This window comes from Globicephala melas, chromosome 6, assembly GCF_963455315.2.
Source record: "Globicephala melas chromosome 6, mGloMel1.2, whole genome shotgun sequence".
Classification (NCBI taxonomy): domain Eukaryota; kingdom Metazoa; phylum Chordata; class Mammalia; order Artiodactyla; family Delphinidae; genus Globicephala; species Globicephala melas.
The window spans coordinates 7,994,095-8,016,020 of NC_083319.1; the positions used below are offsets into that span (position 1 = coordinate 7,994,095).

General features: G+C 55.7%; 1 protein-coding gene across 4 annotated transcripts in view; it reads right to left on the reverse strand.

Annotated features, from left to right (window-relative positions):
* Positions 1-712: 712 nt before the first annotated feature.
* Positions 713-21,926, reverse strand: part of DNM1 (dynamin 1) — a 45,013-nt gene continuing 23,799 nt past the window's right edge. For 2 of the 4 annotated variants that reach the window (XM_030858516.2, XM_030858514.2), the window contains exons 11-22: positions 18,404-18,490; positions 15,831-15,901; positions 15,607-15,658; positions 15,390-15,401; positions 12,908-13,021; positions 9,011-9,120; positions 8,162-8,273; positions 7,690-7,701; positions 7,146-7,316; positions 5,826-6,067; positions 5,240-5,455; positions 713-1,356 (exon numbers count right to left, since the gene is read on the reverse strand). In XM_030858516.2, the coding sequence (XP_030714376.1) occupies positions 1,296-1,356; positions 5,240-5,455; positions 5,826-6,067; positions 7,146-7,316; positions 7,690-7,701; positions 8,162-8,273; positions 9,011-9,120; positions 12,908-13,021; positions 15,390-15,401; positions 15,607-15,658; positions 15,831-15,901; positions 18,404-18,490 (1,260 nt within the window). In that variant the 3' untranslated portion in view covers positions 713-1,295. Of the gene's footprint in view, positions 2,052-2,988; positions 3,026-5,239; positions 5,456-5,825; positions 6,068-7,145; positions 7,317-7,689; positions 7,702-8,161; positions 8,274-9,010; positions 9,121-12,907; positions 13,022-15,389; positions 15,402-15,606; positions 15,659-15,830; positions 15,902-18,403; positions 18,491-21,926 lie in introns of all 4 variants that reach the window. The other 2 variants (XM_030858511.2, XM_030858506.2) reach the window with 2 other exon arrangements.

Consider the following 21,926-nt stretch of genomic DNA (forward strand, 5'->3'; position numbering starts at 1 on the left):
GAAGGTGGAGGCGGGGACGGGTTTGTGCCCGGGTGATTCGACTCCTGTTTCACTTTTTATTTCAGAATAAATGAATTTAGCCATACTGCTTGTTCTTGCGTGTTCCTTTTTCTTCTGTTGCTGGGTCCTGTGCCGTGAGCACTGAACAGGGAGTGGGTCCTGCCAGCAGAGGGCAAGCTTCTGGTTGTGCTGGTCCCCAGTGTGTCTGAGCACATCCAACTGGGCTGTTAAGAGATCTTCCAAGGCCTGTCACCTACATGCTGCCTGGTGAAGACTGGGGGTTCCCGGGGGACCGCCGTGGGGCTCTCGGGGCAGTCCTGCCTTAATGGCGGAGAGACTCAGAAGTCAGATCTAATCCCAGGGAGGGAAAGCAGGGTGCCATAGCACCCTGAGTGCTGACTTGTGGTCCAGGTGTTTTCCATTCCATCGCCCTGCCCCTCTGGTGGCCTGTTCTGCCTGTCCTTCCACAGTGCCTGCCTGGCCAGCACCTCACGGTCCTCCCTCCGCGCCGCCTAGTGGCCAGAGCAGGTTTCACAGGACGAGGATCAGCTGACTCCAGCTGCTTTCCCAGTAGGCCTCGGAGAGGATGCGGCTTTTTTCTCCACATCTTACAGCACCCTAGCAATAGCTGGGCCCTTCCCCATCCCTCACCCCAATGTTTAAACCTTTACCTCTCCCTGAGCGCCACAGAGAACACAGGCCACAGAGGACACACTGTTCCCCATCATCCAGAAATGGGTTTTATTCTCAGCCAAGAGACAGCAAGACCGGTAGTGGTCAGAGAACCACACAGCTGCCAGTACGGCACCCCCGTGTTCGAGGGGGGGTAGGGACGGGAGGGCGGCAGAGGGGGGCTGGCTGTCCACAGGCTGCGTACGACGGGGGCTCATCGGAAGTGGCACGCTTTGGAGGGGGATGTCAGGGTGACAGCGTTCCCTTGTAGTTGGGCCACAAGACTCCTCAAGGACAGCATGGTGATTGATTCCCGACACTAGAGGTGAGGCTTGGCCATATATGTGTGTGTGTGTATATATATATATATATACACATATATATATATGTGTATATATATATATATGAGTATTTATAGATATTTATAGAACTGGGCAGGAGCAAGACCACAGAGGGGCACAAGTTTCACCAACGTCACGCCTGGATGTGTCAGCTCACCACTACAACAGACTAAGTCACAGATGAAGGGGAAGCTCTGGGGCCGGGTAGCCACTGTCAAGTCACAGAACAGCCGTCCAGGCAGGCTTGGAAAGGGAGGTCTCCGAGGAATAGGAGGGATCTGGTTAGAGGTCGAAGGGGGGCCTGGGGCTCTCAGGTCGGGATGGACTTGCCTGACCCGATCGGCTGGCAGTTGGAGAGAAAGCAAAGAGAGAACGGGAGAGAGAAAAGGGGGAGAGAGCTGGTAAGGCAAGGGCAGCCTAGCCCGGCAGTCAGGGGAGAGGAGGGGAGGGGCAGAAGACCCAGGTGTGGGCAAGGGTTCTGGAATAGAGAAGAGAGACGAGAAAGGGAAGGTAGAAGGGCAGGAGATGGGCAGGGGCCAGAGCCTTACGGGGGTCTGGGGTAAAGGCTAGACACGCTAGGCTAAAGGCCACACACGCTAGACTAAAGGCCTAAAGGCCACACACGCTAGACTCTCACACACCACCAGGCAGTGCACCCACAGCTCCAGACACGTGCTCGGCCCCCTCTGGCTTCCCTCTTCTCTGGCCCCCTGTCTTTCAACCCACTGGCGCAGGGCCATCCCTAGCCTCAGGGAGTATGGGGCCGTGAGCCCCACGCGACAGCCACCAGGCCTGATGGAGGAACACACGAGAAAGAACACTGTTTGAACCAGGAGGGCAAAGCTAACAGAATGGCTGGAGGGAGCGCTAGAGGCCCCTCTGGGTGGGCAGAAAGCCCACGAGTCCTCTATAGGGACCCTGGGGAGGCAGGGAGGGCAGGCGGCCGGATGCCAGTGGCCACAGGCTTATAAGTCTAAGAGGGGAGCCTCAGCTGGTCGGGGGGCCGCAGGTCGCGTAGGTGAGGCTGGGCCCTTCCTGCTGGGGAAAAGCAGAAGAGCAAGAGTCAGCGCAGGCGCGGAGTGGCAGGCAGGCTCGCTGGGCAAGTTTGGGGCCCAGCTGGGGCCGAACTCAGAGAAGCTGGCTTGCCCAGGTCCGCAGACACCGTCATCCCCTTAGCGGAAAAGTGGAGGTCACCCCTAGGAGCAACAGGCCCAGGTGGATGAGCCTGCGGGCCGGCTACGGTGCTCCACCTGGGGCTGAGGACGCTGCCTTCAGTCCTGCACCAGCAGGAGTGACAGTACCGCGGAGGCAGGGGAAGGGGCGGTGTGACCTGCCTGGCCTGTGAGCTGTGCTCTGGGCTGATGGTGGGGGGGACACTCAGGCTTTCCCAAATCATCAAATAACCAGAGCCTTCACCCCCAGCTGCTGCTTGCTTGCTGGCTCGATAAAGGAGGTGGGACTTTGACTTCCTCTGCCCTATCGTGGATTCGGTTTCCAGAGCTCCCAGGCTGGGAGCTGGCTGCCCTGCCCCCGCGGCAGGGCTCAGATCGGGGAGTGAGTGTGGCACCCCAGGATGAGATCGCACCCCAGGGTGAGACGCCAAGGCCTCTGGGTGCCTGAGTCCAGCCAAGCTCCCTGCCCCTAACACCACGAACCATGAGCTCTGCGCTCTTTCTGACGCCTCCAGAGAGCACCCAGCTTTGCCTGCTTGGGTGCGGAGCCTGTCCCAAGACCTCCCCAGGCTCAGCCATGGAGGTCTTGGGCAGTGGCACTGAGTCCCGAGGCTCGCTGAGAAGGGAGGTGAGAGAGCCAGCTGGCAGCGAGGACAGAAAGAGGAAAGAATAAGTCTGGAGCTGCAGAAGGGAGAGGGAGGGGGCCTGCCTCTGAGGTCCCAGGTTCGCCCTGCAGTGTGGAGCTGGTGCGGCAGGGGGCAGACACACCGGTTCATGCAGCAGGTGGAGAGGCCTGTACCTACCGTGGCTGACGCTCCTCAGGGGTCACTGATAGTGATTCTGAAAGACAGCACGAAATCAACGTGGCAGTTCACAGACGGGTCAGGCCTGGGGGTGGGGGGACACGCACACGCACACGCCCGGGCGTGCACACACATGCGGTGAGGCCCCACGGCCCCGCATGCACACGCTGACACACATGCCCACAAACAACACGCACACACCCCACCCCCCAACGCCCAGCAACCTCGCTGGCTGGCACGTGCAGCATGGATCTGGGGCATGCAGCCACTTGGCACACTGAAGCACACGCGGGGGCGGAGTCACAACACAGAAGCTCGCCCCCACACAGGAGGCATTTGCACCAGCTCCCTGCACACTCGTGCCTGGCGTGCTCAGAGGGCCACCTGCATTGCTCCAGAAGGGACAGGTCTTGCTTTCTTAGGGTCCAGCTTTCATGTCTCCACCCAAGAGCCTTCCATGGCTCCCTGCTGCTCACAGCACTGAGTCCCAAGTCAACCTCTTCTGTGGACTTTGAAGGTTCTCCTACCTGCCCCACCTTACCCAGGGCAAATTTGTTTTTCTTTTTTTTGGCCGTGCTGTGCGCCATGCAGGATCTTAGCTCCCTGACTAGGGATCGAACCCGTGCCCCCGGCAGTGGAAGTGCAGAATCTTAACCACTGGAACCTCCAGGGAAGTCCCCAGGGCAACCTCTTCTTATTCTTCCTCATTCTACCTGCACTCTGCTCTGGCCAGCAGCTCTCAACGCATTCCACACTCAACTTTTGCCCACCTGCTGCTCCTTACCCAAACGCTCTCCTGACTCCTCACCACCTGAGCCTTATCTCCATCAACCCTGGGATCTCACCGAAGTCAAGCTGCCTTGAAGCTCCCCAGACTGCTCTCTCCTCTGAGGCTGTGACTTCCCATGTGTCAGCCAGACTAGAGCGGAGCAGGTACCAGATCTCACAGTTCTCATGTCACACCTCAGCACAGGCCTGGGCATGTCAAATACCCTTAAGAATCTGAACTCACATTGGAAGTTAGCAAATAGTTCCTATAGCCACTTTTGCAGTTAATGTGGCATCCCTATAGCCACTGCCTCCCCTGATCCCCACACCAACCCTGGGAGAAAGGCAGAATGTTAAATATCATTTGGTGGAAGGGAAACTGAGGCCCTGGAAGGGAAAGTGACTCGCCTAAAGGCCCACTCCAGTCCAGTGCCCCTGACCAACACCACGCTGCCTGCGTTACCCCATCTGCCTTGGCCGTCAGGTCACCATAGAGCAAGCCCCATCTCTGCTTCACTGTAGGTTCATGGAGGTTAGACCCATGGCCCTACCCTCCAGCCATCTGGAAACATAAATGGATATTATTGGTCTGATGTGTTCTTCCTCAGAGAACATGGCCAGTGGAAACAGGGCAGACTGAGTTAAATATCAGAGTGAGCTTCCTTGAAAGAGGGTCATGGATCAAGAAGGCAAAGGCAAGGGATGAAGTAGAACCCTTTTCCCTGGAGATTTCTGGGAATGGGGCAGCCTCCACTCCTGCCCGCACACCCACCACGTTGGTCCAGGCCAGCTAGGGCCAGAGGCAAGGGGAAGGAAGGAAGCCATCAGGCTGTCCCATGGCTCCCAGACCCCTTTCCCAGCTGCTCCACGTCCTACCGCATGCCTGGGTGCCATTCTTACACTCTCACATCCGTGTGCACGCCCACACACACATCACACACCTTGCTGGTCACACAGTCACAACCCTCGGGGACAGGTCCAAAGAGTCAGGACTGGGAAGTGCGGGCACCAGGGTAGCCCTGAGTGTAAGTGAATAAAATCTACCCATCCAGAGAGGATTTGGGTTCAGATCCTCAGACCTGAGGTAGGCTCACTAGGAGCTGGGAGACAGAAGTAGAGGATGGAATGGAGAACGGAGGAGAGCGGCTAGAAGGGGAAAGGAGAAGGGAGGCAACGTGTGGGAGAGAGAGAGAGTGAAAAAGGAGGGAAGCGCCATGCAAGTGCTGGAAAGAAGAGGGCAGGTGGGATGAGCCCCACGGCCCCCTCCCCAGAAACGACCACCTGCGGAACTCAGTGCTCCCTGGGGGCAGGCTCCGCCAGCCCTCGGCCACACCCCCGGTGGTTCTGGCACCCACGGTCCGAGTGACCCGGACAGAGAGGGCCGGCTCTGGCGACCTGGGCCGATGCTCCGGAATCCGGCCCCACCTCCCTCCCGGCCACGCCCGCCCGGCGGTCTCTGCCGCCGCTTTCAGCCCCTACTCACCTGGGGACCCCGGGCGGGGCGCGGTTGGGGCGCGAGGGCACCTGGGGGGGAGGACCGAAGGGGTCAGGGGAAGCCCCCGGCCTGGAGGGCACGGGGGGCGCCCCCCCTAGGGCGGACCCAGCAGGCGGAGGCCCAGGAGCAGGGCCCCGCGACCCGGGCCGGGCTGGGGGCACCGCGGGGGCTCGGCGCTGCGGTGTGGGGCTGGACGTGGGTGACCTGCGGGCGACAGGGAGCGAAGGACAAGGAGGGGAGAGAGATGAGCGGCTCCGCCCCACCGTGAGGCCCCGCCCCCAGCTGGGTGCCTGTCATGCCCATGCGCGCAAGCTCCGCCCCTCCGCGCCTTAGGTTTTCGCCGGAGTTTAAGCCCGCCCCCAGAGGCTCCAATGTTCCAGCTCCACCCCTCCCGGCAGCCAGCTTTCCACGGCAAGCCCCGCCCCGCGATAAGCCCCGCCCCGCGATAAGCCCCGCCCCTCGCTCCAGGTGGGAGCTATCCCGGTGACGCCGTCGCGTCACTGCCCGGTCTCGGCCCTCCTCCAGCGGGCCCCGGGCTGGGGGGCTTTGGGGCCGTGGGAGCCGGCCCTGGTACCTGCGTCCAGCCGGTACGCTCTGCACCTGCAGCCAGGAGTCGTCCACGGGCGGGGGCATGGGCGTGCTGACAGTGGTCGTGTTGATGTCGCCGATGATGCTGAGCGCCTCTTTCAGTGCGTGGTACATGCGCAGCATCTCGTCGCGCCGCTGCGCCTGCTCGGCCGACTCCTCCATCAGTGTGTTCTGGTCCCCGCACGAGTACAGGTTGGCCAGCAGCTCCGAGAAGATGAATTCCTTGGTCTGCGGGCGGGCAGAGAGAGGAGAGGGCTGGGACCTGACGCCTGTACCAATTTGCCCTCCCCGCCGGGCCCTACTAGCTCGGGGATGGGGCTCTGCCACTGCCTAAACTCAGAGATCTCCCTTGCTTCCCCGCCTCCCCGCTTGCCCTTTTTCTCAGATGGCCCAGAGAAGAAAAGTGAACTGTTCAAGGTCATAGATCTAGGAGAACACTCAGGGCCTATTATGCACCAGGACACCTGGTTACTCAGCTTATTTCAGCCTCAGTTTCCTCATCTGTAAAATGGGGTAGTTACACCCTTTCCAAAGACTTGTATGCTCCAGTGGACCAAAATAAGGAAGACGACAGTTTAAAATTTTCTGAGCCCTTGAGTAGCAGGTGTGAATGTGTGCCTGGATCGGGTGAAATGTGAGTGTCTGTGTGTAGGGCATGGGTTAATGTTCTCCTTAAAAATTCCCAGATGTTACCTGGGCCAGGCTCTGGAACATTTGTGGAGAGATGCTGAGGTTTTTTATGCCGTAGGCCTGTGTCTCATTTATTCATTATCTAAATTTATGTTGAGCACCTACTACATGCCAGGCACTGTGTTGTTATGCACTTTATATTCATTTAATCCTCAACTCTATCATTATCCATATTTTACATATAAGAAAACAGAGGCTCAGAGAGGGTAGTTCGTTTGCTCAAAGTCACACAGGGTTGAGGCAAAGCCAGGATTCCAACACAGTTCTAATTCCCTTCAGGCCATGCTTTTTCACTAAGCCATGGGTGGAAGTGGTTCCGTGGGGTGTGTATCTCAAAACATGGTGTGGGAGATCTCAAAACATGGTCTGGGAGTTCTCAAAAGATGCATATTCCTAGCCCCTCCTGGAAAGCATTTAAGCATGCTTGGAACAACTTGGTTATGTGAATCTACAAAATAATATATGAAGCTCACATTACATTTCTATTGGATACCTCTGGCGTGGACCCATGCCTCCCTCCCCAGACTTGGTCCCACATGACTACTCCAGGCCAACCTGGCCACCTGCCTCCCTGGTCCCACGAGAGCACCCGCCCCCCACGCGGTGGTGCACCCACATTGTTGATCATGAGGTGCATGATGGTCTTAGGCATGAGGTCCCGGACAGTCTTGTTGACGATGGCCATGTATGAGTCCACCAAGTTCCGGATGGTCTCCACCTGCCGCTCCAGCTGTGGGTCCATGGAGTGCATGAAGTTGTCTGAGCCATTCTCCTCCGTCTCACTGGCCTGCCATTGAGGACAGGGCATCAGGATGGCTAGGACCTCAAAGCCAGGTTCCAGGCATCCCCAGGGTCCCAGCCCCTTCAAGGATGCCTGGAACGCTAAGATACAGAGAGAAGCAACCGGCCTGTACACAAAGACACCAGCTCCCCCATAGCTCTGGGTCTCTGGGCTCTGTCCACCCCAGTGCCTCTCAGGACCCCAAACCCTCATTCAGCCTTATCTTGGCTCTGACTCTAGTACCTAGAATTTGCCTTACTTTCCCAGTCCATAAATTAGGAAAGGACATCTCCAAGGACCCTTCATGATTCTAAAGGCCTGGCCAGATCTGTCGCCAGGCTAGAGTGCCTGGCAGAAGATGAGAGAGGGACACACTCACTTTCTCTTTGTCCTGGGAGGCCCACACCAAAGCCATAGAGGTCACCACACCAGCATTGCCATCATCGCCGCCGCCACCAGCGAGCACAGCCGTAGCAGACACACACAGGAAAAGAGGAGGGACTGAGTAAACCCAGGGCACTGCACCCCAACTGTAAGGCAACTCTAGACATTGTCACAGTGAAAGAGGGTAGAAAAGTGAAGGCAGTCAGAAGAAAGCATGATCATATGAAAGGGATGTCGGAAATGCCATCTGTGTCAGACAAAGAGTCATGTAAAACTGCACTGGAGAAGGATGGGAGGAAGGGTTAACTCTGATCCCACCCCAGAGCAGGTAGGGGGAGGATCCCTGCTATTTCTGAGCCCAATAAGAGCCGGAAAATATGGAATGGCTTGGCATCACTGTGGATGGCTTCCCCCGGAGCCCCTTATTTTAAGCAGCTTGCCCCTCCCCTACCTCCCCTGCCACTCACCCCAACACGCTCGGGGTACACGCCAGCTCTCAGGAAGGAGGCCTTCCAGCTATCCACCTCCTCCTGTGTCTCGCAGGCCAGTTCCAGCTGCCGATAATCCTTGTAGACGTTCCTGCAAGATGGGGCAGGTGGTGAGGGGAGATGGGGGGCAAAGCCCATTCACCTTGGTGGTTAAGGGCGTGCGTGGACTGGGGTCATCGTGCCTGTGGGCCAATCCTGGCTTTCTTACTTGCCAGCTGTGGCAAGTCCCTTCTTCTCTCCCAGCCTTAGTTTTCTCATCCGGAACATGGGTTAATAATAACAATTCCTGCCTTTTAGGGTCATTGAGAGGATTTAGTGAAATGAGCAGTAAAATACTCTATTAGAAAGGGACTGAGCTCTCATGAAAGGGGGACCCATGACAGTGCAGCCCCTGGCTTAGATCTCAACCCCCATTGGCCCCCTCCCAGGCTTTCCCCTCTTGGCAGCTGTATTGAACCCTCATCTCTGAGTAGGAGAAAGTCCACTAGAGTCAGCCCTGGGTTGGGAGGGGAGAGGCCTGGTACTGCCAGTATCTCATGCAGGGCAGGTACTAACCGAGTGATTGCAGAAGGACAGGAGGGGAGGAAGGAGGGAGGGAGGGAGAGAGAGAGACGGAGAGGGAGGGAGGAAAGGCAGGAAGGAGAAAGGAAGGGGTGGCGGGAGGGAGGCCAGGAACGAGATCTGGACATGAGTGTAGCACAGATTAGAAACTCAACAAATATTTGTCAAGTGAATGACTTGCTGGGGAGCCCGGGCAGATCTCTCTGTCTTCTGGATCCGTGGGCCCGTCTTTACTCCCCAGGGCCCCGTGGGAGCAGGCAGGCGCACCTCTGCTCCGTGTTGAAGAGGGCAAAGATGTGCTTGCTGGACATGAAGCCCTTCTCCACGTCCCGCAGCTTCAGGTTGTCCACGGACAGCATGTATTTCTTCTCTTTCTCCTGGGGGAGAGGGAGGAGCGATGGGTGAGGTTGGTGCTGTCTGTGCTACGCCTCACTCCCTAAGGATGCTCCATGTTGCGGCGCGGGGGGACCTGGGGCTGTAGACCACCAGCCCCTTGCACTGCGTGGGCGCTGTCTGATGAAACCCTGGCCACGGGGCCCCGGGTCTGCTGGGCACCTCGGCTCCCCACGGCGTTCAAGCCCTTCCCACCGCCTCCGCATCCATGCCAGAGCTCAAGAGCCTGGGGTGGCGAGGCTGAGCTTGGCTCCCACATCCCGCCCCAAGCCAGCCCTGGACGCAAGCCAGGCTAGCCCCAGCCAGGGACCCCGCACTCGGCCTCTCTTGCCGCCAGCCTGGCCGATGGGGCCTGCTCTGGATAAGCCTCTGACTTCATTTCCTGACTGGAGAGACGGGGAAGGGGGGCGGCCACCAGGCCTGGCAGCTTCAAAGGGCTGGCTCAGCCCACTCCCCACAGCTGCCCATGTGTTAGCGATCAGGCACACAGCACAAGCCTGGAGATGGTGAGTGTGTGTGTGCAACGTGTGTGGTTGTATGTCTGTGCAAACGTGCATGTCTGAGCACGTGTGCTCTCACCACTGTGCGTGTGCCCATGTGTCCCTGTGTGTGCACGAGGGTGCCTGAGGAGGTGCCAGCCCGGCTGTGTGTGCGTGTGAGCATGTGTGTGTGTGTGGCAACTGTAAATGTCCATATGTCTGCGTGAATGTACCTGCGGGACCTGCGCTGTGGGTGCACGTACTTACGTGCATAGAGTTTTCGTAATGGGCTGAGTCTGTGTGGTTTATCTGTATCGTCTGGGAGGAGTTACGCTTATCTGTGGATGGCATGTGGGTGCCAGGCCTGTGTGCACATGTGTGTACGTCTGGTGGGGGCTGACACGTGACTGTAGGCTCCTCTGTCCTACAGACAGAGGGGAGGAGCTCAGGGGTCTTTGGAGGAGGTACCCCAGGATGGGGCTCTGGGAGGAGGGGAGGGGTTTCTGCTGCCTGTACCCCACTAGTCAACCCAACACCACAGGGCCCACACCCGGGGGCCCGGGGGGGGTGACTGTGTGGGTTTGGAGGACTCGGGGCTTGGGCATGAGCCTCGCCACGGATCTCGGGTCGGGGGTTGGGTTTCGGAGGACCCTGCTCCACGTCCTGGCGTCATCCTGCCCACCTCTCTCTGCCCCCCGCACCCCCCTGGCCCGTCCAGCCACATAAAGCCCTCTTTATGCCAGGCGGGTGGCCGGGAGCCCCAGAGGGCGGCTGGGGGAGGAGAGGAGGAAGTTGCACACGCGGCCAGGGAACATCTGGAAGCATTCGAGGGAGGCCCCGCCGCCACCCGCCCTGCGCTCTGCTCTGGGGTTGGACACTAGGTAGGAGCAGCCCCCTCCTTCCCGCAGGCCGGCCCGTCCCCAGGCCCCTCCTCCCCAGCCAGAGCTCCCGCTCACCCCTGCCACGTCAAAGGAGGCAGAAGGGGAGTCAGAGCAGAGAGGGGACCCCGGGCTGGCTGGGCTGGGCTGGGGACCTTGCATCTCCAGGACATGGGGCTGAAGCTCTCACCCGACGGACAGACACTGCAGCCTGGATGGATCAGAGGACACCTCCACTCCGTCTACCCAGTGTTTAGACTATCTGTTCAGGACTTCCAAATTGTACAGTAGTCTGCACATTGGTTAGGCTGGGCTGGGTTAGACCCTCGGCACCGCCGCTGGAGAGCTGGAGCGGCCCCCGCGCGCCATCCCAGAACCGGAGCCTGGAGCCGGGGCAGGGGGCTTGGGGGGCACAGAGTGGGCTGGGAGGAGGCAACAGGGATGGGGGCACCACCATGCTGTGGGACGGGGTGGGGTTGCTGATGGGTGGCGGAGGAAGAGTGAGAAGATGGGGGGTCAGTGAGGGCTGGGGATGTGGGCGGCTGCCTGTCTGCCCAGAGGATCACCCAAGTCCCAAAGACCAGACGGTTGGTGGCTGGGTGGAGAAGGGGGACAGATCACCCTCCGTTCAGCCCGGACCACCTCCCTGTCCCCAGCTGTTTTAGGGCAGAAAGATCCACTCACAACCCCACACACACACGCAACTTTACCTCGGCACGAACACACCTACAACTCGGAGACATACATCCCCACACTCGAATTTTAAACCACACATCCGTGTCCCAAGCACACACAAGTGCATGCACACACATGCGCACACAGACGCACACACCCGCTCACAATGGAACACCAGCCCTCTCCCATCCTTACATCCCCAACACGTACAATACATATCCTCAAACGTGCCACACGCACGCCCTCCCTCCTCAAGTCCACTCGCCACACATACACACAGATGCTTACACACCGGGCACGGGCACACACGCCTCAGGCACACATGGTCTGCCCCCAAACACACATGCAAACCCTCAAACACCGAACACGCCCCGACGCTTATACCCCAGACACTCTCCTGTCAAACACCCACACCCCACGTCCACAAGCCTCACACACACCCTCACCTCCCAGCACTCACTGCCCAGCCCTCCCCCACCCACACGTACACTCAACACCGGGGTCACACTCAACTCAACTCAAATGTACACACGAAGTTCCACAGAGACCAGCCCCCCGATACACACACACACACACACACACACACACACACATATACAAGGACGGGGCCCTGCTCAGATATACTCCCTCCTCCCCCCAGTGTAGCCCGTCTCTAGCCCCCAGCCCCAGTCACACTGTCCCCTGGCCCTGTGCAAGGAACCTCAACACAGGAGCCCAGGGAATGGTGGGGCACGGGCACGTCTAGGAAGGCTGCCCAGGCGGTAGAGCAGGAAGCGGTCCCCACACCCGTGCCCCGCACAGCCTCACGCTCCACCCTTCGAGGGGCCCCATGCTCTGGGAGAGGCCAGGGTTGGGGTAATGAGGTCCAGATGGCTTGGCGCCCCCGCCAGTGACGACAGAGGGCCCCGCCCAAAGTGAGGAGGGGGGCCCTGCCTGGGGAGACTTGGAGGGGGCAGGGAGCAAGGAGGGGGGCTTGGAGAGCGAAATCAGAAGCCACTGCCCCAGGCTCTGCTCCCCCATGGAGAGCACCTTCGCCTTCAACAGACCCCTCAGGAAGAAGGGGGTCCCTCCCCCCACTCCTTGGCCAGCTGGAGTTCATTACCACAAGCCCCCTCCCCCCCAGCCCTCCCTGCTCTCTCTGGTCACCTCTGGAATCCAGATGTGGAAGCCAAAGGGACTCGTTCTTAAAGGAGACCAGCAGCAGGGAAGGGGGGTGGCTGGGCTTCTCTGTGCCCAGTGGGCAGGGAGGGGTTTGGGGTGGTGCCTCTGTGGGGCCCCATCGCTCCTCGCCCCTCTGGCTGGAGGCACCCTGGGCATCCCCCTCGGACTGCTGGGGGCTGGGGGGCTGGGGTGCAGGGGTTAACAGCGTGTCTGGCAGCTGGACTCGTGTGTGTCATGGGCCTGTGGAGGCCACGGAGTAGGAGGCACGCCCTGGAGCAAGAAAACAGGAAGGCTGCGGGGCTGCTGGGGTCAGGGAGGGATGCCCAGCACCCCTGCCACCCCAGGGCGCTGAGCCCCAAGCTCCCCAGTCCTGCCAAGCCCTCTTCTCCATCCAGCCTGGATGAGCCCCCAGGATTGCCTGCCTCTGGTCCTGACCTCCCACCTCCACCCAGAGGTCTTTGATGAGAGTTTTAAATCCCCCTTTTGGGTGGTTCAGTCCACTCCAAGCCTGTGGTGGGGTCTCAGCCTGCCTCTGGCCACCAGCCAAACCCCTTGATGACCAGTGGCCCTTTACTTACCTCGTCATCCTTGTACCAGGACAGATTCTCGGCGGTCAGCACAAACCAATACTCCTTGGAGCCCCCCTTCATGATACCGATGTTGTTGATGGTCAGCCAGCCCTTCCGGATGACCTGGAGGGTGGGGGGGTGCAGGAAGTCAGTGGACAGAGGCCAGGATTCCCCATGGAGGATGGGGTGGGCAAAGAGAGACCCTCAAAAGCTCACCCCTCCCCCAGCTCTTCAAGGCCTGGCTGGTCAGAGAGGGTGGGGGCCAGACCTGCCCTGGTTTGAACCACAAGTGAACAGAGAGGAAGACAGAGGAAGGCAGAGGTCAGCTCAGGATAAAGAGCCTTCTGACAGAGCCATCTGAGTAGGGGACTGGTGGCTTTGGTAGGGGACGAGCTCCCCACTGCTAAAAAGTGTGCAAGCAGACTTTAGGTGGCTGATTGGGCAAGATAACTCTGAGTATCTTTTCAGGTTAACAGTCAGTTTATTCAAAGACTTTTTCTGACCTCAGGGACTTTGCACGTGCTTCTGTTGACTCTGCCTAGAAAGCACTTCCTCCTGTTGGCCTGGCAAATCCTACTCATCCTCTGGGTATGAGCTCAGAAGTCACATTCTCAGGCAGACTCTCCCCGGCCCCCCATATAAGTCAGGACCCCTATTATAATCTCTCATCACTCCCTTAAGCTTTCTTCTATGACGATGACTGGAATTTTGAATTTGCGTGCGTGTGTGTGATTATCTGTTGATGTCAGTCTGTCTTGCTAAATTGTGAACTCTCTCCCTCACTGGTGTATCCCAGCACTTGGCAGAGGGCTAGGCAAACAGTAAGTTATCAATAAATATTTGTGGCATGAATACATGAATGCTGTGATAGTAGGGTTCTAAGAGTCTTTGCCTCCAAGCCCCAGGACAGGGGTGCGGTGGTAGAGCACAGACGCGGCGGGGAGGAGCTGAGCACAAATTGTCCAGACTCCTCTTCCCTGGAGAAGCCCAGAGTGGCAGGCAAAGGTCTCTTTTCACAGCAGGAAGCAGCTGTCTCTGGGACTGTCCTGAGCGACTGATGCAGATTAGGGCCTGTGGATTCTGCTGCAAGGGCAGGGACACTGACCAGACCCTGGTGGTGGGACAGACTGAGGGGACAAGGGAGCCACTTCTGCTCCCTCCCCCAGCCCTGGCCTCCCTGGCTTCTCCCCTGAGCATCTGGAGAAGACTGAGCAGCCTGGGGCTGGCAGGAAAGCCCTCTGGGGTCACGCCTGCTTCTAAGGCCCTCAAAGCGCCCCCCCCCGCCCCCCGCCCCCACTCCCAGCCCTCCTTAAACCTCTCTGGCTTCCCTGAGAACCTTGCGGAGAACCCAAGTCACACAGCGGATCACAGCTAGTAGCTGCCTTAGTCATTAACAGGGATGTGGTAGCCAAGTGCCTCATGACCACCCTTCCACCCTGTCCCGGTCTGGAGAGGATCCCCTCAGCATCTTGTCACTGTCTTTGGAATTGAGTCTGAATGCCACTCCCTGGCCCTCCATCTCCCCTGTCTGACCAACAGACCTCTCCACCCTGCTCCCGCCCTGACTCCTGTCCTCCCTCGGCCACCCCCAGCTCTGCCCTCCTCCCTGCTCACCCAAAACCCCCTTCCAGAGCCCCAGCGCCAGGGACCTCCTGTTCCCCCCACTTCCACCCTGCCTGGGGCCTGACTACAAGTCCAGGCTTCCAAGGGGCAGGGCCAGAGTCTGACTCCTGTCCAGGGGCCAGCACAGTACAGGCACCAGTGAGTGTTTGCTGAACCGAATTGCCCTGGGATACTGCATTCATTAGCTCCTTCATTCTATTTAGCACCTACTGTGTGCCAGGCACTGCACTGGGGGCTGAGGATTTACTGGTGAACAGGACAGACCCAGCCCTTCCCCTTATAGGGTTCAAGAGGGAAATGATATGATGCCAGTAATCACACAAACACCTATATTATCACAAAGAAACTACAGCTTCTGGAAGAGCTCAGACTCTATGGCTGGTGGTACAACCGGGGCTGAGAAGTGATGTTTCAGCAGAGATCTGAAGGACAGAATAGGTAAGGAGGCACTGGTCTCTTGACACTTCATTCACTCTTTACTCAACTCTCTGGTAGAGATGCCAGCTTAAAAACATTCTCTCTCATCCATCCGTCCACCTATCCAACCATCCATCCATCCATCCATCCGACCGATATTTAAAGAGCCCCTACTCAGTGCCAGGCCCCTGCCAGGCATTCTCACCCACCCCAGCCCACATGGTCTACCTCTGGCTGAAGTAGATGCTTAGTTCATGCGCAGTGATGGACAGATTGGTGGGACTCTGTGTGTGGCTAGACCCTGCCTCTGGCCTGAGCACATATGTGGACACCCATGGGCTGGTGTGTGCAAACCAAAGGGTGCCCTCTTGACCTCTGCACATTCCCACTACAAATGGGTCCCCTCCTCCCCCTAACTACACAAACCAAGAGCCCCAGTCCTGGTACTCACCAGAATCTCATCCTGCAAAGAGGTAACCATAGCAACCACGAGAAGCACCGGGAGAGAGGAGAGAGGGTTACTGATGCAGAGTGGGAGGCTTGTGGCTGGCATCTGACAGGCTCTCTGGCCCCTGTGGGACCCTTCCCCTCGGGGGAGGGGGATCTCAGAGCTTGGCGTCCATCCGGCACCCTCCATCCCTCCGGCTGGGGCACTGGAGTTCACTCACCTGGTTCCCTGAAGCCTTCTTCTTGTTCATCTGGTTGCTCCTCTGCTGAGCACTAATGAGGAGAGAAAGAAGAGTCCCAGAAACTTCTCTCAAGAGGCCCGGCTTCATTGATACTGCTCAGTGGGCACCAGACCCAGAGGCTTAACCCAACAGGCCTGGGTCCTACACACACATACACACACAGTCACACGAGGTGTCACCTCCTCTGACCAGGGAGCACTCACTTGGCAAAGCCTATGAAGTCCTCATGGTTGGTATTCATGTAAGCCAGTTCAATATCGATGAGGAGCATGACCTTCAAGGATACACAGGTCAGCAGTAAAGTGGAAAAGATACCACAGAGTTTTAAAATGCATGAAAAGCTGGGAGAAGCATACTTGCAGCATGTATAGAGTCCATAATAAATCAATGTATAAGCCACAATAAATAAATGTATCCATAATAGTATCCATAATAAACAAAGAATTCCTATAAATCAATAAGTGGAAGACAAGAAACACAAATCAAAATAGTCCAAGAACATGAATGGGTAACCCATAGAAGAAATGCATACAACCAATAAGGATATGTAAAAAATGCTCCCTCTCATTGATAAAGAAATGTAAGTTAAAGTGAGACCCCTTTTTAACCCATCAAACTAATAATAAATATTGATAATGACCAGTGTGGGCACAACTGTGGGAAGACAGATTCTCTCACATACTGTTGGTGGAACTGTAAATTAGTATCACCTTCTTGGAGGGCAGTTTGGCAATATTTGACAACATTAAAATGCATATATTCACTTCTAGAACTATATCTCACAGATAAGCTCCTTGAGTGAGCAAAGATACATGTACCAGGGTGTTCAGTCTGGTGTGGTGTGTTGCAGAGAAAAACTGGGAACAAGCCAATGGCTAACAGAAGGTGAAATAGATTATGGTATCCTCTAAACTAAAAGGCACTCTACAGCTGTTCAGAAGAATGAGGATAACTTCCAGATTCTGGCATGGGAAAATCCCCTTTGCAAATAATTAAGAGTGATGGGATTTGTGACCAAATTGTGATGGGGGTGACAATCCTGATGCTCACTGCCGGGTTCAGACCCGGGCCCTGCTGCTTCCTGTGAGTTTGTCCTCACCGAGTTTCAAATTCCACAAATGAAGGGTTTCAGCCTCACAGGAGTGGTGAAGACACGGTGAGAGGAGGAAGGTCATGGGTCTGACCTGTAATAGGTGCTCAACAGATGTTAGCTACAATTATCTTCAGAGAAAAAAAGGCAAGACACACCGCAGGACTGTGATTCTTTAAGAGTAAGAGGAAATCTGGAATCTGTATGTGCCTAGGGAAAATGTCTGGAAGGAGACACACCACACTTTTAATAATGTTTCTTTTATGGGAGACTGCGGGCGGGGAAGCGTGAATGGAGGAACACTTACTCGTAAGTTAATGACTTCTATACTGATTGAATATTTTATTGAGTATTTCTCATTTTGTCATTAAAAAGAGACCAGTGAGGATTTAGAAACACAACATCGGCAACAAAAATGTGAGTGATTAGGGACAGCGCCATTGTGGAGAAGGGGTGTATGAGGATGGAAGCTGGGAATTGGGAGCCAGAGGTGGGTATAGACAGAAGATGACAGGGAGATGGCCAAGGGAAAAGGACTCGCCTGTGAGCTTTGTGAGAGCCATGAGGGAGCCTGCTCACCTCTGCCCCTCCCAGCTCAGAGGAGCATTCAGGGAATATGCTTCTTATTGAATGAACGAATGAATGAATGAATGAAAGAATATTTGATAAATGACTACATAAAAGGAAGGGAGGGCGCCTATGAGGGGTGTATGGTGACCCAGAGAAACAGCAAAGAGAGAGAGAGAGGCCCCAAGTGAGATGACCAGAGTATAGATAGTTGAGAAGCAGATTGTGGGATTGTAAAGTGGAGCGGCTTCTCTAGAAAACTGTATGGCAGGTCCTCAAAAAGTTAAACATAGAATTACCATATGATCCAGCAATTCCATTTCTGGAAATATACCCTAAAGATTTAAAAGCAAGCTCTCAAAGAGATATTTGTGCACCTGTGTTCATAGCAGCATTATTCACAATAGCCCAAAAGTGGGAAAAAACAGATAAACAAAATGTGGTCTATTCATACAATGGAATATTATTCAGCCTTAAAAAGGAAAGATATTCTGACACGTGCTACAACGTGGATGAAGCTTGTGAACATTATGCTAAGTGAAGTTAGCCAGAAACAGAAGGACAAATGTATGCTTCTACTTATATGAGGTACCTAGAGTCATCAACTTCATAGAAACAGAAAGGAGAATGGTGGTTGCCAGGGGCTGGGAGGAAGGGGGAATGGGTGTCATTTTTTTGGGTTTGTTTTTGGCTGCGCTGTGGGGCATGTGGGATCTTCGTTCCCCAACCAGGATTGAACCCGCATCCCCTGCATTGGGAGCGTGGAGTCTTAACCATTGGACCACCAGGGAAGTCCCTAGGAGTCACTGTTTAAGGGGGACAGAGTTTCATTTTAGGAAGATGAAAAGTTCTGAAGATGGTTGGTGGTGATGGTTGCACAGCAATCTGAATGTACTTAATACCACTGAACTGCACAATTTAAAGAGGTTAAAATAGTAAAATTTATGTTATGTATATATTTTCTCACAACAAAAAAGAGAGCAAGAGAGAAGCAGAAAGTTAATACAAGGAGAGAAAGTATAAGAGAGACTGAGACAGAAGAGACAAAGTGGGAAGAAGGAGGTGAGCCCAAGGGCAGGAGTGAAAGGTGAGGGAAGAGGGGGTGGTGCGTGGGCTCACCTGCTCCTTGGTGCGACCCTCGCGCTCCCGGATGTGGGTGGTCACGATGCGCTCCATCTCCTCCCGCAGCCGGGGGTACTGCTGGAGCTGCGGCGGGGGGGGGGGGGGGGGGCAGGGGAGAGAGCCACGTACACTGGGGGCACGGGTAGGGGGCACCCAAACCCCACCAGAATCCAGGGCCGTGGGGTGGGAGGGACACACAGAATGCCCCACACCTGGGGGCCCAGGAAGCTGATGGCACCCAGCCACAGCCACCCCTTTCCCCCAATTGTGGGCTCCAAATGGCAAGTCAAGGGTCTTCCCAGTCCCGGGCCCTCTTCACTAGCCTACCTGGGCAACTTCACGGGGGCCGGCAGTTCCCATGAGCACAAATGCCTTGGGAATCAGCCTGCTCCTCGGCCGCCATCTTGGTGGCAGCCATCTTGGAAACAGACCTATTCGATTGAGGCCTCTGTTTGGGGCGCTGTTAGCGCCCCAAACTTTCACTGATCCTCAGGGCTACCCCTTGCCTCCTCAAAGGCTTGGAGGCACAGTCAGGTGGGGAATCAGGCAGGTAACAGCCCGCAGATTACGATCCAGGGAGAATCTGGGGAGGGCAGGGCCCGAGGTGCCAGGTGGCCTCCTGAGTCAGGCTGGGGACAGGCAGTGCTCCTTGTCAGAGCTGGGGGAGGGGAGCAGGGGAAGACCAGCAGCTACACAAAGGACATGCAGGAGGCACAGGCATGCGAGGGCATTGGGGGTGGGGTGGGCATGCGGAGTGGGAGTGCCAGCAGCATGAGCAGTACCCTGCGGGGGCCCTCTTGGTCGAATCCACCCGGCTTTGCCTCCCTTTGCATGCCCTGTCCCGGCATCGCTAACCCGACACATCTGCCTGGCTCAGAGCTGGCCGGCCAGCCTGTCTCTACCCCACTCCTCTGGGGGTAGAAGCTCAGCAGCACCCTTCTACCCACCCCCCACCCCCCGCAGTTTTTATCAACTGAGGCCAAAGGGAAGTTGCTCCAAACCCTTCCCCCCTGCCTGTGGACTCTGCCTTCAGCTCAGCCAGGCTCTGGACAAAACCCGGGTTGACTCCTTCTTCAGGACTCTGTTGAATATCGTGTCTTCCAGAGAGCCTACTGTGACCACCTCCATGTGCCCCATCCCTCTCCACCCCACTTCCCTCCCCAAACTGGACTGTAATTGCCCTGAAGGTAGGGCCCAGGGCTGGGCACACTGCCAGTGCCCAAAGAGGGCACGTTGAAAGAATGAGGGAATGAATGAAGGATGGAAGTCTTTGCCCTCCTTGCCAGGGTGAGCAGACATCAGCTCCTCTGCCCTCTGGCTCATGAACCGGCAGCTCCTTGGAGAGGGGGACTCGCTGAGCTGCTGATGGTGGGAGTCTATCCAAGGGGACTTCCTCCTCTGCCATGGAGGGGACCAGGCTGGGCAAAGCTAGACCCACACCTTGTCCCTCTTCCTATCCTGGGTCAGGCCCCGCAGGTGGATCCCCCTATGTGGGAAGAGAGCTGGAGGTTAGCGTGCCTGGGTCACAGGTAGTGATTCTGAGGGCAAGATGGAGGCCAAGGGGATGGGGTGGGGGAGGGGTGGGGGGCATCAGGAGAGGCAGGAGGATGGGGGAGAGAGCAGCGCCTTGGATGCCAGCCCAGGAGAGGCAGACTTGAGAGATGCCACATCCTCCCCACTCCCCCCTGACTGTTCCGTGGCTCTGCCAAGGGTGTGGCTCATGTGGCCAAGCTCAGGGGACCTGGAAGAGAGGCAGCCTGAGAGGCGGGGCTTAGAAACAGCACTGGCTGGAGGGACCCAGTGGACCCTTCTGCACCGAGAGGCTCAGGGATAGGCCATCACTCCTTCTCACGATCCCCGAGTTGGGGTAGATTTGGGACCGAGTCACGGCCACCAGCAAAGCCTCCTCTGAGATGGTCCCAAGTGCTCCCTCCCTGGGTGGCGTTGCGGGAGGGGCAAGGAGGGAGGAGGAGGGAGCAATTTGCCAAAGAGCATGACCAGTTCTCCCACTAACGGCCTGGATATTACATTTGTCAAGTTTTCCATGTGTCACAAATGACAGGGCAGCCTCAGCCCCTTTGAGAAGTTCTGTTCCCTTTGAGCATCTTTTTCCATTCTGGCTGCCTCTGAGCATTTCCAGAACTTTCAGCCAGTTTTTAAAATGGAACTTTTCTCTCTCAGGTCTTGGCTAAGTGGGGCAGTCAGCCTGGAGCCCACTGTTTAGTGGTCAGGAATGCAGGCCCTGGAGCCACCATGGCTCTGGGTTCAAAGCCAGCCCCCTACCCTGCTGACCTTCCTTGGGAAAGTGCTTGGACCCCTCTGAGCCTCAGTTTCTCCATGTGTGAAATGAGGTAATAATGGCACCTTCCCTCTTAGGGTTGTTGAGAGGACTGAGAAGCACACCCTGTGCTGGACATTAAACTCCAGATTTCATCCAGAGATGAAACTCTAATCCCAGCAGGGCTAGGAATAATCAGCAGGAATGGCTTGCTAAATTTAGAAGATTTGGGGAGGGAAAAAAAAAGAGGAAGATGGGTGAATTTTGCTATGTAAACAAAAAACTACTATGCATTAAATCAATTAAAAGGCAATTTTTTAAAGAAATAATTTATAAGCTTTCCTTTCTAAAGTTTTTGTTGATCAGTTTTTCTCCTTACAAAAATTTACTGACTCACTGTAAGAAATCTGAATATGACAAAAGTTTGTGAAGTAGAAATGAAAAAATTCCTGTGTTCTTTGCCTTCTTAAAATAATGGTTAGTAACTATGCCTTTGGAATTTTATCACTTATGTAGATTATTATATTATATATATTTATCATTTATATATATTACTTTCCCCCCCAAATTCTATACGTTCGTCTCCGAAACCTGCTTTTCCCCCCACAGTACATTGTGGAAGGACACGTGAATGGAAATAAATATCCCTTGCCCTTTTAACAACTATAGTCTTTCATTGTCTGTGTGATACCATAGTCAATCCCCTCTTGATGGACATCTGGGTTGTTTCCAAAATATTACCATTTACCCTAATTAGTGCTTTTTTGGAAGGCAATTCAGCAAAGTGTTCCACAGTTTTTAAATGTTTATATCTAGTAATCAGTCTTCTAGGAATCTATCCTAAGGAAATAATCCTAGAGAAAGAAAAATAAAATTCTTTATACACAAAGATGTCCATTGCCAGGGTATTTATAATATTGAAAAACTAGAGACTGTTTCAGTGTTCACCAATAGGAAAATGGTTAAGTAAACCGTGATAAATCTATTCAATAGAATATTATGCAATCATTAAAAATGTTCACATAGGGACTTCCCTGGTGGGCCAGTGGTTAAGAATCCACCTGCCAATGCAGGCGACACGGGTTCGAGCCCTGGTCCCGGAAGATCCCACATGCCGCGGAGCAACTAAGCCCATGCGCCACAACTACTGAGCCTGTGCTCTAGAGCCGGTGAGCCACAACTACTGAGCCCATGCACTGCAACTACTGAAGGGTGCATGCCTAGAACCCGTGATCCGCAACA